The 18,569-nt window shown below is 47.6% G+C and overlaps 1 protein-coding gene across 7 annotated transcripts in view; it reads right to left on the bottom strand.

Annotated features, from left to right (window-relative positions):
• The window catches only part of LOC121592145 (lactosylceramide 1,3-N-acetyl-beta-D-glucosaminyltransferase A), a 32,501-nt gene that overhangs the window by 12,960 nt on the left and 972 nt on the right, over positions 1 to 18,569 (bottom strand). For 4 of the 7 annotated variants that reach the window (XM_041913503.1, XM_041913499.1, XM_041913502.1 and 1 more), the window contains 2 exons: positions 16,243 to 17,115; positions 15,906 to 16,049 (listed from right to left, as the gene is read on the bottom strand). The exons of 1 other annotated variant lie outside the window; for it this stretch is intronic. In XM_041913503.1, coding sequence (XP_041769437.1) covers positions 15,906 to 16,016 — 111 coding nt within the window. In that variant the 5' untranslated portion in view covers positions 16,017 to 16,049; positions 16,243 to 17,115. Of the gene's footprint in view, positions 1 to 15,849; positions 16,050 to 16,242; positions 17,116 to 18,569 lie in introns of those variants that run through there. 2 more of the 7 variants (XM_041913504.1, XM_041913506.1) reach the window with 2 other exon arrangements.

The following is an 18,569-nucleotide window of genomic DNA, read 5'->3' on the forward strand; positions in this document are numbered from 1 at the left end:
CATTTTCCAATTAAATTCCAACATGCTGCTGCTGCTGTCCCTCCTCCTCCCCCCCCCCCCCCCCCCCCCCGACTGCTCGTGAGTGATTTTAATTTATGCAAAACCAATCTGCCCCTTGTCCCCCGACACTCCCGACACCCAAAAACAATCCATCCGGTGCCGGCAGGAAATTATATGTGCAGAATTTATCAACAACAACTCCCGTTTCGGCTTCCGCAAGCGCTAACACCACCAACATTATCCGCAACAACACAACAGGTTACCGGTTTAGGTTAAGGGGTTAAATAGCTGACAGGCCGGAGAGTGCCTTTACGCTTAGCCGAGATTATAATTCACCCCGCGCCCCCATAAAATGCGTCCATCATCGGGACCCACCCTGTATATGTGCAGAGATCCTCTTCAATACGATGATACAGGAAAGTTCAAAACCTCCCCAAAACGCAGGCAGGTTCAAATTTTATGCTAATTTTATGCGCCCAGCGGCAAAGATATGCCGAATGAGTCTTTACTCGTGTCTATAAATATACGCGGTTCGTTGGGCTGTGTGTGACCTCCCGAAACAAACCTTCCATCCATAATGGTATATGGCATATGGCAGCAGAAGCAACAACAAATCAGAACGTTCCCACCGTGACCGTGTCCTTAACCGAAAGCAAAACAAGAAAAGAACTGTAGTCGGATGTCGGGCTGGACTCATGACCGGAAGCGTCAGTCACCGGCTCCTTATGCCAGCCGGATCATCAGTATGCCGGTCACCAAACAATCACCCATTACCGAAATCAGACACCTTCCGTTTGGTGTTCCGCCTGTCCCACTCTCCTCCATTCAATGGCCCGAACGGCTCACTCTGCCTCACTAACTAATCAGAGGATTACACCACCAAACAGACACCACCAAACAGACCAAACGGTCCTGCTGTCTGCTCTAGGCCTCACATGGACTGCACCGCCGTTGTCGCATAACCGCTTAGCTTGGTGTGGGGGGGGGGAATTCCGATTCTCGCCATGCCGTAGTACGCGGGGCCCGGGCCCATGAGGGAAATGTTTAAACATATTTTTATGGCTTATTAGCATTGTACACTGTCGGACGAGGGGCAACAGCACCCGCAAGGCGTTGGATTATGGGCAGCATTACCAAAACGACACAGCGCGAGTGTGCGGCGACCCTAGGGCTGAGGTGAATGCTGATAAGCAATAAAGAGAAATTGCATTCCATCGGACAAACAGGCAAAGTAGTGCGTGGTACACGGTGGGTTTTGCTTTATGCTGCACGCACTTTGCCTGCTTTTTTCAACATCGGACGTGACACTGGTACTTTGTAGGAACAAAATTGTCTGAGCTTGGCTTGAAATTTGTAAACATCATTATTAAAGAAACGGCTCACCTACACCAACGTATTGCAACGTTTACATATAAAGAAATGGACAAAAATCGTGGATTTTTCGTGCATTTATCTTGACCCACTATAAGCTGAGACAGCAGCCAAACAGTGAAGCAACTTCGTTCAGAAGCGTGCACTATCAACGAACGACACAGCGTAACGTCTAAAACGAACACCGTGCGCCAGTTTGTGAACGTCTTATAAGCCTGTTTCGGCATCTACAACATCTTCGCACTATCAGACAACAATCAAACCATCAAAAGTAAGCTTGGTTTCGAATGGCCAACGTCCCTGAGCGACTTGAGACTGCCAAAGGAAACTGAAGATGAAGACCGTGGGAAAAGTCGCTACAAAGGTACGTTCGCTTGACCGGGAGGAGGTCGATGCAACTGGTCAAACAGTGAACAAGTACCTCGAAAAACATGAATAAAAGATATCAAGAAGTAGAAGTCGAGTCCACTGGTTTCACAGCAGCATTGCTTGCCGCTCAATGACGATCATTTTAGGCTAATTTCGGCGGAATCTCCATATGACACCCCTATCCTGCGAACGCCAATCCTATATCCCCCAGCTGCGTCCCATTTTTATGAATTTTTATGGACCCACAAGATGCAAAAGCGCTCACTCCAACAATTTTATTGCAAAAACTGAGGTGTTTTTGATAAAACATAAACTTTAAACAAGCCTACACGCATGTCTTCGTCCGCTATTTACAAGAAAGCTGAAATATTAACCCTTTAAAGGATGTTTATGGAAATAAATTCTACAGCCAGCCACCATTTTTTAAAGCAAACGTTATTTAAATTGATAAAAAAGAGAAAGACAGAACAAGATAAACTATCCTAGGAGCAAGCGTATGAAACGAAACCGAAGAGCGTAATAATGCATGCAATTTGCATAGTTTCAGGCGTATTTTTTACTCTTAGCAATTTGCTGCTTGCAATCTTAACTACAAGCGTTCGCGTTTGTTGCATTTTTAAAAGGCATAATTAAAAAAACCTTTTTATCTACTTGCTATCTAAAACGGCAGTCCATATTTCCTGCCAACGACAGTTATTATCATTCTCGTACAGAATGCAACGATAACAGCAAGGTAATTATTTCAATTGTTTGCGGTAATGTACAGCATGATCCACAAACCACCTTCTAAATTAGTCACGGTCCATCCGCCCGTCCATTGTCCATCACGACAGCCCAAATCGCGCCACCCAGCTGCTACCCGCCATTAACCTGACCCCTCACTCCATCATGCAATCATTGGGAGAGCCACCGTCCCAATACATTATGGATGGGGCCGGAAATTAGAACCGAATGCAGCCGGACACGGCCGACGGCGACGGCGTCTATTACGCGCCAGGACGAAACAATTATGCACAACGCGCACGGTAGGGGTATTGATGTATGCCTGCCAGGTCTGTCTCCGAATCGAATTCGCCATTAATCAGTCAGAACGAGAGGGTGTTCCCCCTGCCGGTGGCCCTATGTTTACAGAGTGCCATTTCATCATCATCACCATCATCATCAGCGCCGGACCGGGGAATTGGGGACAGAGTACATTTCGCGCTTCATCAACGCCGACGTGGGCATTAAAAACCCCAAGGACGCATGCTAATGAAATTGGATGCAATTTCCATTCAGCAATTGGAATTGCAGCACCCTTTTTTTTCTTTCCTGGCTGCTGTTGTTGTGACACCGAGTTGAACCCGTTGTCGAAGAGATGATGAGCGTGTCTTTCCACAGTCGCATTGGAATGCTGTTTGTCCTGCCAAGCTGCAAAACAGCACAAGCGTGTACGTCGGCTTTGTTTCAAACTATTTCTAAGTTTCTGCGATTGAATACTGCTCCATGTTCAACCTAGCCCGGATTTTGCCGATATGAAACGTCAGCCAGCACATCCTACTCTTTGCTGCTCCATCACAGAGAACACACTTAGTTTGAGGCGTGCTAAAATCATACCCACCTCCCAAACGACAATCCGATTATCCTCGACGACGACGACGACAACGACAACAAGTGTTGTATTGTGTGTGGTGTGGGCAGTGAACATGAATCAAACGTACCAAACGATGCCCGGGCACTCATCTCGTGTCGGTGATAAAATGCATCCCGCCACAAAATCTGCTCCAATTATGGGCAAGCGGCCCCAAAAGCTGGAGAGAGCAGCAGCGTAGGCATTATGTTGCCAAATTTAGCTGCTTTCGTATGGTCGGGTCGTGTGTGTGTGTTGTCAAACCATTCGGCAAGATGTACAGAGGGGAATCGGATGGACGGGAACAGAACTACCTCCTAAATTTTAGAAAATGACGTAAGTGAAGCACCACCCAGTTGGCAGCCAAGAGTGTTGCGTTCTATTTGGAAGGATATGATTTGTGAGCTATGCATGCTAGTGGTAGATAGAAACGATGGAATCCTCTCCTGTCCTCATTTTGAAAGAAGGAAAATGTTCTCACAGCACGGCCATTCTAGCATGCCCCAGCTTAAATGCTACAGCAGCTCATCAAAATCTAATATCACAACAGCGACGATAAAAAGCATCCCATAATCGGGTAAAGCATCGCCACATTCGTTACGTTTGATTTCGGTTTCGTGCGATACAATTTAATTACACGCTCTCTCTCTACAGCTTGTTGCTATGTTTGGCACTTAGCTGGATGGAACGCGATGCGTGAGTGTGTATCGAAAGCGTTCGTACTAGTGATGTGCTCTGTGGAGCGCACACATGATTTCGATCCGACTCCGACTAGTGTTAGTCCGATTCCGACAAAATAAGAACCACTAGTTCCACCCAGATACGGAGTCGTCCGGAGCCGTCCGGAGTCGCAGTAGTCTAGGTCGGAGTCGTCCGAAGTTGTTCCGGAGTCAGCGTCGTCCGGAGTTCGGAGTCCGGACCAGAGGCGAAGTCATCCAGAGTCGTCCAGAGGCGATCGTAGTTGGTCGGAGTCAACTGGAGCCGTCCGTTGCAATGTGCTTGTGAACAGGCATTTCATTTCGTTGTGCTTTTTGTCTTTCACTTTACACTTCTTTGTATGAAGTTGTTTTGATGACCTTTGTTTTGATGGCCGACTGAGGACGACTCAGACTCCGGGCGATTTCCGACATCTCCGAACGACTCCGGACGACTCCGAACAACTTTGGAGGAGTCCGGAGAACTCCAGATGACTTGAATGACTCCAGACAACTTCGGACGGCTCTGGACGACTCTGGACGACTCCAAACAACTCCGGAAGATTCCAGACGACTCCGGACGACTTTGAATGACTCCAGACGACTTCGGACGACTTCGGACGACTCCGAACGACTCCAGAGGATTCCAGAGGACTCCGGATGACTTTGAATGACTCCAGACAACTTCGGACGACTCCAGACGACTCGGGATGACTGCGGACCACTCTGGACGACCCCAACTCCGAACGACTCCAGGCGACCCCGGGCTTCTCCGGACGACTCCAACTCCGGGCGACACCGGGCGATTCCAGACGACTCCGGACGACTCTGAACAACTCCGGATCGGAGTCGAATACGGATTTTCGCCAACTTTACCCATCACTAGTTCATACGTTCGTGTATCGCTTTTATACGATCAATCAATCGTCTGGTGCTGCTGCTGCTGATGATGCTGATGCTACTCGAGAACGCAGCATGTCAGTTCAATTCACACCTCGAACGTCCAATGCGTCACAAAGTTGCTGTTCTGTCGACATCCACTCCGGGTCTGCAACTGACTCCCCTTCTCCCTGAGCGATTATAATTGTTGAGCATAGAATCAAATGTAAGGGGGCTATTGAAACCGAGAGAATCGACGAGGTTGGGTGGTATGGTGGGTTTATAAAACAGGGTACAAAGTTGCAGTCACGAATCGTACCAAAAAATTGAGCTCGATTGTACGTCAAGTGGTCAGCATAAAACGAAAACAAACACAATCAAATACAATGTTATGTTTCGATTTAAAAAGAGGTAAAATCTCAACCAAACTCTCTTTAAATGTTTTAAGCTATCCTTCCCAAACTTCATCAACTTCAAGATTGTTTACATCGGCTCCCCTCGCCCAATATGCAGCTCCAACAAGTGCTCTCGGCACGGTACGGTACACAGGCGTTGGAAATTGAATCCTCCCAGCTGCTTATGCTTACAACAACCCCCTCCCTTCGATTGGCCACACTGTTGACTGTTTAGCAGCTCCACGACGCCCGGGTAATTAACGGTTCGCAAGGCAACCCGAACTAACAAACAGACGCCGGTTTTTTCTCTCTCTCTCTCTCTCTCTCTCTCTGCTCCACGTTATCGGAAAAGCGTGTCAAACGAAGCTGTGGATGTGAGGATCGCTCAAAGCAAAACTAACAACCAAGAAGCAGCTACGTACGGTTGCTGGTGGCCGGCGATGGAATGGTTTACTTTCACCACACAACAATGCTGTGTTTGATTATGTTGGCACAGACTAGCCAAAAACCGCCATCAAAACACACACACACGTACCGCAGATCTTCCTCAACGGTGGGAAAATTGTTTGGTTTTTCTCCTCTCTCTCTTTTTTTCGCTCAATTCGCGAAGTAATTTCTTCGTTCCACCAAAACAGCAATCGGGTGGAGAAATTCGGCTACAAATAACAGCTCCAAGGCACAAGGGGCTGGTGGTTCCAATCGTCGCTGTTGTTGACCATTATCGATACACGATAGAGGATAGCTACACATTCCCTTGCTTTCATCCCACCTTTCCTCTCGCAGATTTTCCAATTGTGGAGATTTTTCTTTTTGCGCCACCCGCAAAACAACGCCCGCCGGCAGGAGCTTCCCGAAATGATGATGATGATGATGTTCCGGGAAAATCTCAAAATAGTTTACCGTCGTTTCCAGCTTGGACCGGCGTTGCGGGAGAAAGATACGTTTAGTGCGGTGGATGGTGGAATGAAGCGCAAGCCGAAATAATGAGAGTGCGCCAAACGCACAATATCATTCCGCTGATCTGAAGAGAGGGGGGGGAGGGAGAGGGCAGTAAGGCAAAGGTGTAACAAAAAAAGGAAGAGAAACAAAGCACCGCCCTGCTTACGGCTACCCTCATCCGTTTGGTTTGTGTGAGTGCAAAAGTGTTTAAAAATAAGCTACTGCTGCATTGGTTGGGGGGGCGATTTTTCCTGCTCCAACCAGTGTTGAGGGGTAAAAAATTAGTTATATTTTGTACAACTTTACCCGAAATTATCGCTCCTTTTGCTCGGTCAAACAATTAGCTGAATCAGTACGCACGCATCACCGGCGAGATGCTACCGAACGATCATTAATTAGCGTCGGCATCCAAAACCCAGCTCGCCGCTAAGGGATGGATGTTTTAACGCAGTTTTCCACACGAGCGCATCAGAGCATGTGCGATCAATATGCTGCTCGTTACCGTTCCTGCGGCTGGTGTTGCTTTTTATCTTTTTTTTTTTTTTTTGCTCACTCTCACACCCCATGGAGCGATCGCCTCTGCCCTAACACGATCGTTTCCGCCTGCTGCTGCTGCTCGGCCCCCCCGGTGGTGATCGTGAATTTTATCGTACCACTTCTTCTCGCCGAACCCAACGAAGGGACTACTGGGTGAAGGATTAGTGCACCCAATAGTAAGAGAGAGAGAGAGAGAGAGAGAGAGAGAGAGAGAGAGAGAGAGAGAGGGAGAGACTGAGATCATGGAGGCCAAAAAGCAGCGCAGGGAGGGGAAAATGTTTTATTTTTAACCTTGAATTCAAATCGAACCATCCGACCGCGAAAAGCTAGACACAGGCGGTAAAAACACACAAACACACTGGTTAGCGTGATTGCGCGGCCAAAGTAGGTGCCAAAACGGTACATTGCACCGTCCTCCCAGGGGGGGGGGGGGGGGGGCGGTGCTCCCCGGGCCACGCATTGGCCAAGGTTCTTTTTCTCCATTCCCATCACACCGCACCACACACCACAACACTCCGTTTTCTAGGGCATACAGCACACACAGAGGAGTGGTTTTTTTTTTATTAAATTTCCCTCCACAACTTTCCCAATGACACACAGGGACAGGGTGGCGTGCAGTGGCTTTTTATTGTGCGCCGGGGGAGGGCGAGAGGAGGAGAAGATTTATGATTTTTATACCAGAATTTATTGCAATCACGCAATCACAACGTACGGGGGGGAAGAAGAACACAGAACAAATATCGCACTTCATTTGGGTTTGTTAGGGCGCACACACACACACACACATACAACGCCCAAAAAAAGAACAGACGCTCGGATCAGTTCAAGGATTCGTCGCACAAACAAAGGGCTGCACCGTGATGCACCAGCGTCAATTGCATTCGATTGGTGGTTGCTGTGGCTGCGCTGTGCTATGCAGCAAAGGGTAAATCGAATTACAAAACAACACAAAAAAACCCGCCCTACTCACTGCTAGACAGATAACAGCGGCAACAACAACATCAAAACGGATGATGTACAGACAAAGGGAGGCAAAGGTGCACATGCGACAAAATCTATAATTAGTGTGGGCTGGGGCATGCAGCAGGCATCGCCACCAAACGGCTGTCGAGTTGATATTGTGCCCCGACAACACACCAACAAACGGCGCTAAAAAAAAAAAAGAAGAATCCTCAACATGCAATTGTGCCGGCAATATGCACCAGAGACCGTTAAGCCGCTGCACCATTCTGGATCCTGCGATGGGAGGGAGCGGTAACTGCAGGCTGCAGTTTTGTGGAGAAAAAGTGTCAAACAAAACGACCCGCGGAGTGTACGTACCCGGTGCATTTTGCACTTCATTAGGCGATGATTAGGGTGGTTAGTGGAACGATTCGTATCAGAACTGCTGGTCGGGGTCTGGTGGATGGTTGGAGCAGAGAAGCCTATTTGAAAATGAACATACACAGTGGCATTTCGTAGCATTTGTTCACTGCATTTTAGGCTAAATATTTTAGCCGCGTATGAAGTAGAGAAGCCATTATTTCATCCTTAACTTCCAATTACTCTCGCTCTCTTTCTAAAGCTAGCTGTATATCTCGACTAATACACAAACAATAAAGTTTACCATGCTTTGTTTGTGTCTTCTAACACTATTCTTCGAGGTGCTTAAAGTGGTAACGCTTACAATAAAATCATGCCAACCCAATTAGCACAAGCTAACTCCTTCAGTGAGTACATGACGTCAGCCACAGCTTTGATAATGGCAAGATAATCCCTACAAAGAGGACCAGAAATACCTCATCATCACATGAATAAACGTGGCGTGAGCTTAGTGAGTAACGTAAACCCTTCAACCGTACATACTTCATGATTCACAGCCTTTATTTGTGCATCTTCTTTATCTTCCATGTCAATTCGTTCTGCTTAATTTCTGCGTTTCAATCCGTGCCTAGATTTCCTCCTACAAGATGAAGTAGATAGGGATGGACGTTGTGCAAGCAAAAGTTGTATAGTATTCAATTTAGTCGTTGAAATCAACAAAAAGCTTGTTTAAATATTTAGTTCAAATACTAGTTCTGACTAAGCAAAAAGGTTGACTCAATATGCTAACAACCACCAAAATATCTATACCAAATAAATCAATCTTAAATAAATAAAATTGCTTCTACAATTGTCTAAGTAAGGTTCTAATCTTATTGAAATTCAAACAAAATTCGGCATTACTTCGTAAAGAGCAACAAACATTCATCACATTGATTGCAGAGTCATTTAGACTAGTTTATCAGTCCCTAATCTATACTCAAAAGAAGGGTTAGGGTTCAACCAAATAAGTAAGTAAATAAATTACTTTACTTCCCAAATAGCTACAGCACATAACGTAAATCAACATTATTTGCTAATAAAGACTTATCAACATTCACTATTTTGATTAGCAATTAATTTGATGCATCGTTAGTCGGTCTAAATTCGTTTCCAAGAAGACCTCCCAAGATAACCTTGGGTATGAAGTCTTCGCGACGAAGCGTCCATGGAACCCGCAAATAAGCTTATGTAAAAATAGTCACCGTGAATGTTCTGTTTTTAGCAAGAACCACATTTTAGCCGCCAAACGTAGTGCTGCTGCCATGTTTGCTGTACTTGACGTGCGGCGCGCTTGCGACATTTTGGATTTGCTTCAATTCGCCTCAGTTGAACGGTGCCAAATTGTGTTATAGTTAGGTTACTAGGTTTTGTTTTCTTCTCCAGAGCTACTGGAGCAACAACAGCCAACAAACAAAACAAACTACTTCCAGCACATTCCTTTTAATTGCTCGCTATTGATAGTACGCCGAGGCTTTATTGTTAATGCGACTGGTGCGTGTGCAGCGGTATGGTTTTGAGAGCGACGCAACACAAGTGGTCGCCCCTCGATAACAATCTGATTAAGTGAAACTGGTATGCATAAATGAAAAAAAAACTGGATTAAGGCCCCCATCACAGCTCGCCACGGCCCGCACCACACACATCTGGCGGGCTGTTGTATAGCCGATAAAGGCTTTGCAGAAATGAAAAATTGGCACCGAATGCTGACTGCAAAAACAAATGAGTCGTAGCATAGTTTTCTTTAATGATCACTGTTCTAGGAAGCACTCAAAATGAAATATGTTCCAATGAGCCCATCCGACGATGTATCTTCTTCAGCTTTGCAGCACGTTTAATTTAGGTCGCTCAATTAATAGCGACACTTGAAGTGGCAAAATGATATTGCTTTTCATAACATGTCCCTCCCGCCACGTTATCACCAGACGATCGTGTTTGCAAATATCGAAGTGATTCGCAATCTCACCAACACCAGATGTACCAGAACTTGTGTGGACGCAAGCAATTGACACTCCCATGGCTGAGGGGTCGGTCTTTGCGATTAACACATCGCCAGCCATCAGGGGAATACAATCTAAACCCAAACCAAGCTATATTTGTCCCATCATCGTGTCCGTGTGTGTACTACACTTGAAAGCACTCTCCCGTCCATGTCCACCACGGCACACGGAACACGGGAACAATATTTCATTCACGGTCAAAAGCATCTCAAGATGGTCGGAGCTCAATGTAAAAAGGGGATCTTCAGAAGATATTTCGCGAGATTCTCCAAACCCCGCCGGGCCACTTGGGAGCGAGCAACAACACAGTTTTGACTCCGGCACCACCGGACATTAACCCAATCGCACACTTCCGCACAAGAAGGGGCTGTGAGGGGTGGAAGGCGGGCGGGCTCAAACAGGGAACCCACACGGTAAGGAACTCGCGAGCTACACCACCGACGCTAATCAAGACAGCCAAAAAGAACCAACCGAAGACGCATTGGAATGCGAAACATTAAACGAGAAGACGACCACAGCAACGATGACGGCCGTTGAGAGCGTCCCGAAATTCGCGCTGCCACTGAGAAAGCGCACTCACACACAGACACACACTCACGGCCAAGATGTTCGCCCCGAACATGTGGAAGTCATCCGTGCGGGGTTGGACGACGGGTTGCTTTTAAGTCCGAGTCTTTTTATATCCATAAAATCCACGAATTGTGGTCCAACGGAAAGTTGTTCCAGCACCGAACAGGAACAAGTTTGCTGGTAGGAGAGCTTACCTGTTCCAACGCCACGCCAATCTGCTGCTGTAGGATTTGTTCTTTGTTTTTTTTTTTTGGCTGTGGCTGTGCTGTGTGGCTGAGAAACATTGACACACTCAGCCAAGGTAAGAGACGGTGCTTTTTGCTTCGTGTTCGTCACATTATCGGACACGGGATTGGAGATGTGTTATGGCGGCGGTGCCGAAGGCGCTCCGTGCCATGGAGGTGGTGTGCAGTTGACGGAATAAATTATAACGTCACCGAAAGCGATGCCTATCGTCACGCTTTGTGCCATCCGCGGTCAACAGCGACAACAGCAATGGCACGAACACCAACAAAACCGGCAGGGCAGTACCTGCCGCCTACTGATTGCTCAATGTGTTCAGACAACTGTGACCACAGCGCGAAGGCAACCACCCCGCCGCAAAGCGCAAAAGTCACATACAGCGTGCGTGAACCATGCAGCCGCGGCGTATTAAAACGCGCACCAGGTTAATAGGCTGCTGGTAATGCACCAAACACACCAGGTTCTATTGGCACCAGGACATCGGTATGCCTTCGAGCGGACATATTATGGTTCAGAACTATCGCGTCGATGTTAAGAGCTTATCATGTTGTTGTGTGCTTATGATACTACCTCAACCTGTCAGAACAGTGCGCCGCGCTGTGGTGGCTCGATGGCTTGTGCTTCAGATGCGGCCCTTATCGTAACGAGTTGCCTACACCCAATTCCCCCCAATGGCACTCGATAGCTGACGTACAGCGACAGCTGAGAAACTTGAGTGTATCCCCGAGGCGCGTCCATCCATCAGCTGCACAACCCAAGTGACGTACAATATTGATTCCACACTCTCCACTTGCAATGGCAAAACAATGTGCTCCAACGAACTGCGCCTAGTCACACCCGTACATCACACCCCATCGGTCACTATCGTTTGGCGATTGATAACGTCACGGGACTATAAGGGACGACCGACGACTTCGTCCTCCAGCCGGATGCCATTCCCGAGTGTGATAGGTTTTCCAATGTATCCACAGCTAGCGCCAGCGTATCCCAAACATGCAATGTAGTCATTACAGTGGATGGTGTTTATGCTCGTCCAGCATATCCCTCCACTGGGCACACACAGACACACGCGAAAAAGGAAGGATACTATCAATATACATCACCCACAAGTGGCAGAACAGAACCCAATCAAAGGAGTACCACCCGGATGACGCTGTGTGGCGAACGGGTCAGAACGAATCGGAGAAGAAAAGTAAAAAAAACAACAGCAAACCACGGAAGTGGCAACCCTGAGTGTGTCCAGGCGAAAGGCCAGGCTATAAATATACACAAGCTACCCGTTGTTACACTGCCAGATGCGCTCGATGATGCACACGGGCACTCGCCAATCACTGGAGGAGGGAAATCCAATGCTCGTCCGGCACGCATCCGCACTGGCTTGTGGATGTCGATTCAAACGTTGTTATGCAGCAGCACCACCACAACACACCAGTCACCGATAGGGAGCAATACAACAAGAGAATAAAAAGACCTCACCACGACACCATGCCACGGCGCACAGCACAACGTTTGAATGTTGCCGGATTGCAAAGGTCGATAGTGAAAAGGTCAATTCCGGGTAACGCGACCAGGTGAACGAGATTGTTAGTGTGGTTGTTTTTTTTTCTTCTTTTTGCTGTCCCAAACTCCCACAATTGCATCCACAGTACGACCTGGCCCAGGTGCATAGTACGACACCACAGGCGGACCGGACGCGAAATTCTAACGATTCCAAACCACGGGCGCCAGCAAGCAATGGATGTGCTTTTATAGGAGGAGGATTGGATTTATGGATGAATCCTTGCCAATGGATGGTGCCAAACGAGCATATTCGCCAGTGTGGCAAACGTAACGATTGTTGGGAATTTGCGGCGAAAACACGGGCTAGCCATTCCAGCCAGAATTCCTGAGGGAACGTGGTGACGCATCATCCGGGAACCGGTGGGATGATTTCAAAATTTTGGACAGCTGTAACCCCACAAAAAGTAAGATGGTTAGCCTGTTTGGAATGATGAATCGCTCAAAAAGCCGTATAAAAAGAGCACAGGATGTGGAAGTTAACATGGTTTGCGATAATTAAATTATGGTTATCAGCAGTAACGACCTTTTTTGGTAAGACCGCAACATTATGATTTCATATTGGGTAAGCTAGAAATGCTTTCTCGTAGCACATAGACGATCTTTGGTCGCTTCGTTATCATCTCCGCTGACAGAAAAAAAGGAAATTCCCAGATAATTCAAGTCCCTCAGCTCCCTGTAATCTTGAACAAGATGTCTGAACATTACTCCCAACACTCATTTCACGCTTCCAGGGCCCTGCTCAAGCGGCATTTAATTGAGAGAGGATCATCGGGAACCGTATCTCCCCTGATTAGTCTATCAAAGCTTATCAGGAATCGAACCCAAAAGCTATCCCCATGAAACCATTGCAAGCTTCCGTCCACAATCGTGATAAGCAACCCCCTCCAAGCCTGGAACCATTTGGTCAATACCCAATACGAATGATTTAACAATCACAGCGAGTCTCGCGGTGTATGTGTGTAAGTTTCGTTTGATGCCACCGGGAGGTTCGCCGCTTGATAGATAATCAATCATTCTTCTTTGTTTTTTTTTCCCTCCCTAACGATACACGCTGCCTTATCGTTTGATCTTCGTTGTTCGCGTGCTGTCCAAACCATTGATAAGTCAAAATGACACCATTATCGAGCAGCCGGACAGTTTCGATTGTACAGCTGTAAACGCGTTTGGTTGATAACATCCGGATCCGGATACGAAGAAAGCAAGCGAATAAAAACGCATCCGTAGACGCGCTCGGTCTGTACTTACGAGCACACACAGCAGCAGCAGCACCATCCATCCCATGTGCCACATGGGACGGGTGTGATAACGGATGCGATTACGGATGTGCGGATTTTCCTCCCACAAACGCGGGCGGGCGGGTGTATTTGCACAGCACCTCCCATCCCATCTAGCTGACTGTTGTCTTAGCGCGTCTGCCGACGTGCCGACAGTCAGCAAGTAGGAAATTGTATTTAAATAACTTTTTATTCCTTTACACACACCTCCGGGCACCATTCAGCTCTATCTCTAGCTAATGATGTCGCCCATGACGGGACCACAGTACAGGGAAGAACGAAACGAAAGAGTGGGAAACATAGTGGGAGACATTGCGCAAACAAGGGCGTACTGTGCACGTTTCCGTCCGACAATAAACTGCTTTTTAATCATCAACGTCTCTAATTAGCACTACAGGGCAGTCGGCGTATGCAGTACGCAGTGTGTGTGTGTGTGCTGTTAGTTTGTTTAAATTGCAAAGGCTTCTAACTAATCAGACTTGGTACGCATGGGGACAATGTTTCAAAAATGCCCAAGAACACTAAGAAACCAACATCATCCCTTATCTCAGTGTAAAGTGAACATACCATTCGAACAATGCGCTGAACTCATTATCCGAACAATTCATACCATTGATAAACTATATCCCTGACCGGGGGGACATTCCAGGCGCGCACAAAGTTCAAATCGGAGGCCACATAATTCCTTTCAACCATAGCCCGATTACTCATCGTGATACTATTAACAAAATCGTTGTTGGCCCCGGCCCTTTCCCGTGCTGTCTTAATAAACTATCGATCGGAAAATGGGTCCATTGGCTAACAATTCTGGAGACATTACCTCTCAGCGCGCGGCCCCGTTATGGTCCAGAGTCGAATTGCTCTTTGCTTTCTGTATACGACAACGCTGGAGATGGGGACCAGCAACTTTGTTGGTTGGAAGCACAAATGCCTGAAGGCGGGCTGTGAGTGAAAGGCTTCGATGGGTCGGTCAGACAGAGAGTGGTATAAAAATAGCTAAAATGTGTAGGTCCAATTTAAGCGCCTCGCATGCGTCATCACATTTTAATAGCACCTGTGATGCAGTTCTTACATTTCCCGGTCAGGCTTACAACTACACGGTTGTAAATGTTTACACCAGTTTGCCAAAGGCTATGGTGAGTGCTGAGGATGAAAATAAACCTCATAGCAGGCCCTTAATTATGTATAGGACAGTTTATTTTTATACCATTGCAACGAGAAATTGCCTAATTGCTGATATAAATCGACATCGGTCAATAGGTTATTTTAGGTTATCACTCTATTTAGCCTTTCAATTATGTTGCCTTGAGAATCGAGACGCATTCATTCCCAACGTTCAATGACCCAACGTGTCCCAACTGCCGCTAGTAGTGCTTGGCAGACCCTCATATTACGCTTTCGGTTCGGTTCGGTTTTCACTTTCACCCGCAGCCGTGGCAGCGGATGGGCAGAAGCGAAAGTTAAGGTGATCGCCCATTCACTGGCTGTGAAATAAAACCACGAGAAACGGTGACAGAAGAAGATCACCAATACATCATCATCCGCCCGAGTGGCGGGAGAGCTGCTTAAGCCTTCCACCCGACTGGGGAGGTTGCGACAAGTGCGAAGACCTTCCCTTTACGGTTGATTGAACAACTGCCGATTGAACCTTCAACAAGGGTAGGTAACGTGTATGGCCGTTGATTCGAGCGGCACACACACACACGCCTTCTGTTGGTTGTAACGGAATGGAGACATTTTTTGCTCTCCTTTTTCCTCTCTCTAATCGACACGTGGAACGGTGTAACCGGTTACTGCTGGTGCTGCGTGTTGGGAGCAGCGGGAACGATTTGCTAACACAAACAAAACCCCCAACCCGCGCCACAGCTCTTTGCCACCGGAGCTGCTTTCTTTGCCACTCGGAGACGAACGGTAGCGTAAAGAACGAAACCCTCCCCCCGGGTAGCGCAAGCAGCGAAAAGGAAAGAGAGAAGAGCAAAGTAGAAACAAAACCATCACACCCGACCCGACACAAGGGGCGCGCAGTGGACCTTCCCCCGCGGGTGACCATAAAAGGGGAAAACTAACTTTTCCAACTGCAGCACGGTAACCTGTTGCATCGGGTTTGCGCTGTTACATCGTACCGGTGACAGATGACACCAACGAGCCCTGTCTGGGAATTTCTTCCAGCACAGGATGCACCGCTTAGCATACGGTTCTTCTGGCCAATGTGTTCTAGAGCGTATCCATTTCATACGACCGAGAGCGTTTTTTTCTTTATTGCTCCCCTAAAAATAAAAAGAAACGTTTTTGTGGATATTTGAGCATCAAGAGTTTTGTTTTTCATCTGAGTGTTGCATTTCTGAGTGGATGGGACCTTTCAAACCTCAACGCTAACATGCGTCAATCATTTCTGTTTGAAAAAAACCCCTCCAAAACTATCAAAGCTTCCCCTTTCCCTCGTTTAACCTTAAAACTTACCTAACACGTGAGCAAAAGCACCGTTTGCTCGTCCATTCGCTCGTTCAACTCACTCTGGGCAGTAGCGGTGGTGTTGGTGGTGGTGGAGGTGATGCGTGTGATGCTTTTACCCTTCCCTTCAATGGGCCTGTTTTCCACCGCCGTAATTGCCCCAAGCCACTATCGTGTGGTGATGGTGATGATGATGACGACGCCGGGCGATGATGATTACGGTGCCAATAGAGCAGCACACCGCGCAATAGAAAACTGGCCCCCTGCTGCTGTCGATTTTTGGATTTGATTTTCACGGCGGTTTGTGCGGCCTCTCCTCTTCGCCGCTCCGTTTATCGGTCACTCGGTCAGCAGTCGGCGAGAAACGAAAGGCAAATATTCTGTGGCGCTATGATGATGATGACGGTGATGAGATGATTATGGTGAACGTGGTTTTTGTGCCGCCCGGAGGCTTTACCGTAATGGCGAATGACGTCTGGGTGGGTGAGATTAGCTGAAAGAACTGCGCCGAAGGGGAGGGCAAATTGCGACAGGATTCTGAGCGTATTTTCCACTCACTTTCCGTAAATTCACACAGTAAACACACGAGTCGAGGAACACGGAACACGGAAAGGGCGACACTATGTTATACTAGCCAGTGATGGCCACCGAAAGGTTGTTTGGCGTGGTTTCTTATTTGCACAAACAAAACAGAAAAAAACAACAAATACACTTATATAAAACAAATTGCTAAAAACTAAACACACTTCTTTTTCTTTTTGTAGAGCGCGCCCAAGAGAACGAAGCGTAGCAATTATTGTGCGGAGAGACACTGTAGAGACACACTGCATTAAGAATTCAACACTTTCACTTTAACTCTTCCGCAACCATGGACGGCGAAACCTGTGGAAGATAGAAAAGGGGAAGATGGATGTGATGATGTTTCCGCCGGAATGGAAGCCATTAGACGCGAGAGAGTTGCAAACGGGGGCCACCAACAGCTGTGCCAACATTGCCAGGTTTTCCATTTAGCATCCCTTCGAAAGGGGAGAAATGGAACGGAGGAGGGAGGAGATTATGCTGATGTTTCCTCCTTAAGGACCTGTCCTGTTGTTAGATAATCTCTTCGCATAACTTTTGGTCCCTCTCTCTTTCTCTCTCTCCTTCTCGTTCGCTCCCTCTCGGTAGCCTATTACAACCGGGGAGCAAATTCTAAGCACGTCCAGGAAAAAGGGAGTCGTCCTCTTCTTAGGGTGACCGTGTGTTTGTGTGTCCCCTTGACCCGTTTTCGGTTTGCCTCATAAAATGCTTTCAGTGCTCCGGTGCTGCTCCCGCCCGGTTTTTATGCTAATTGCTACACCTCACTACGCATCGCATCAATACCCTCGGTGCCTGAAACGCCAAAAAGGATATTTCTTAAGTATCACTTTCACCCAGGGAAAGGGGGCAGGCCGTGCGCAGGGAATCGAGGGAACATCATCAACGTTGATTGATGAGCCCTAAAAGCATTTGCTAGATTGGACACAATGGACAATTAGCCTATTGAAAACGAAACAGCGAGCGGTGGATGGGCGCTAGTATTAGCCCTAAAGAGTGTCTAATACCTTCAGCCACCTGTCGTCTAATTGCCATGCGTTGCCGGGAAATGAGGACTAAATAGAGAGAGAGAGAGAGGGAGAGAAAGAGCGAGAAAAAAGTGGTCCTGCACCGGATGCGGATGGATACGACCGGGGCAGACATATTGGTCAAGGTCTCCAGCGACATCAATTTCGCAACTTCACGCAGCGCGCCGGAAGATCGAAGAGTCTAATCGATTTTTCCTCGCGTTCCCTAGGGAACGACGGGCCACTCCTCATTACTAGGATCTGTGGTAACTGGATTCCTGCGAAGCTGAAATGCTTCTCGAAAAAGATGGAATGTCACCGGTGGACCGCACAGCATCCACCCAAAGCCGGCGACTGATAAAATTTATCACATTCCGCAGCAAGATCGGTCGGCTTTGCTTCGTCGTAGCAGCAGCAGCAGCAGCAGCCCGGGCGGCTGTCGGGTGGCGTCTCTTTCGCGCAAGGAAAAATCAACCCCCTTTCCCGCCCGTTCGTGGAAGGGTGCGAAAGTCATCATCAGCGTGGTCGAATTCGGGGTTTGACTCTCTCCTTCTCTCTCTCCTTCTCTCTCTCTCCTTCTCTCTCTCTCCTTCTCTCTCTCTTTGCTGCAGCTTTCTTCCAGCAGCATCATCGCCGCTTCACGGTTGCGTTGCTCGGTCGGTGGCTCACGGCTCTAGCGCGACGTGTCTGTTGGGTTTTGGGTTTTGGGCACTTTTTTGCTGTACTCTATTGCTTCTGTTAATAGACACATCA

This window comes from Anopheles merus, chromosome 2L (assembly GCF_017562075.2).
Source record: "Anopheles merus strain MAF chromosome 2L, AmerM5.1, whole genome shotgun sequence".
NCBI lineage: Eukaryota > Metazoa > Arthropoda > Insecta > Diptera > Culicidae > Anopheles > Anopheles merus.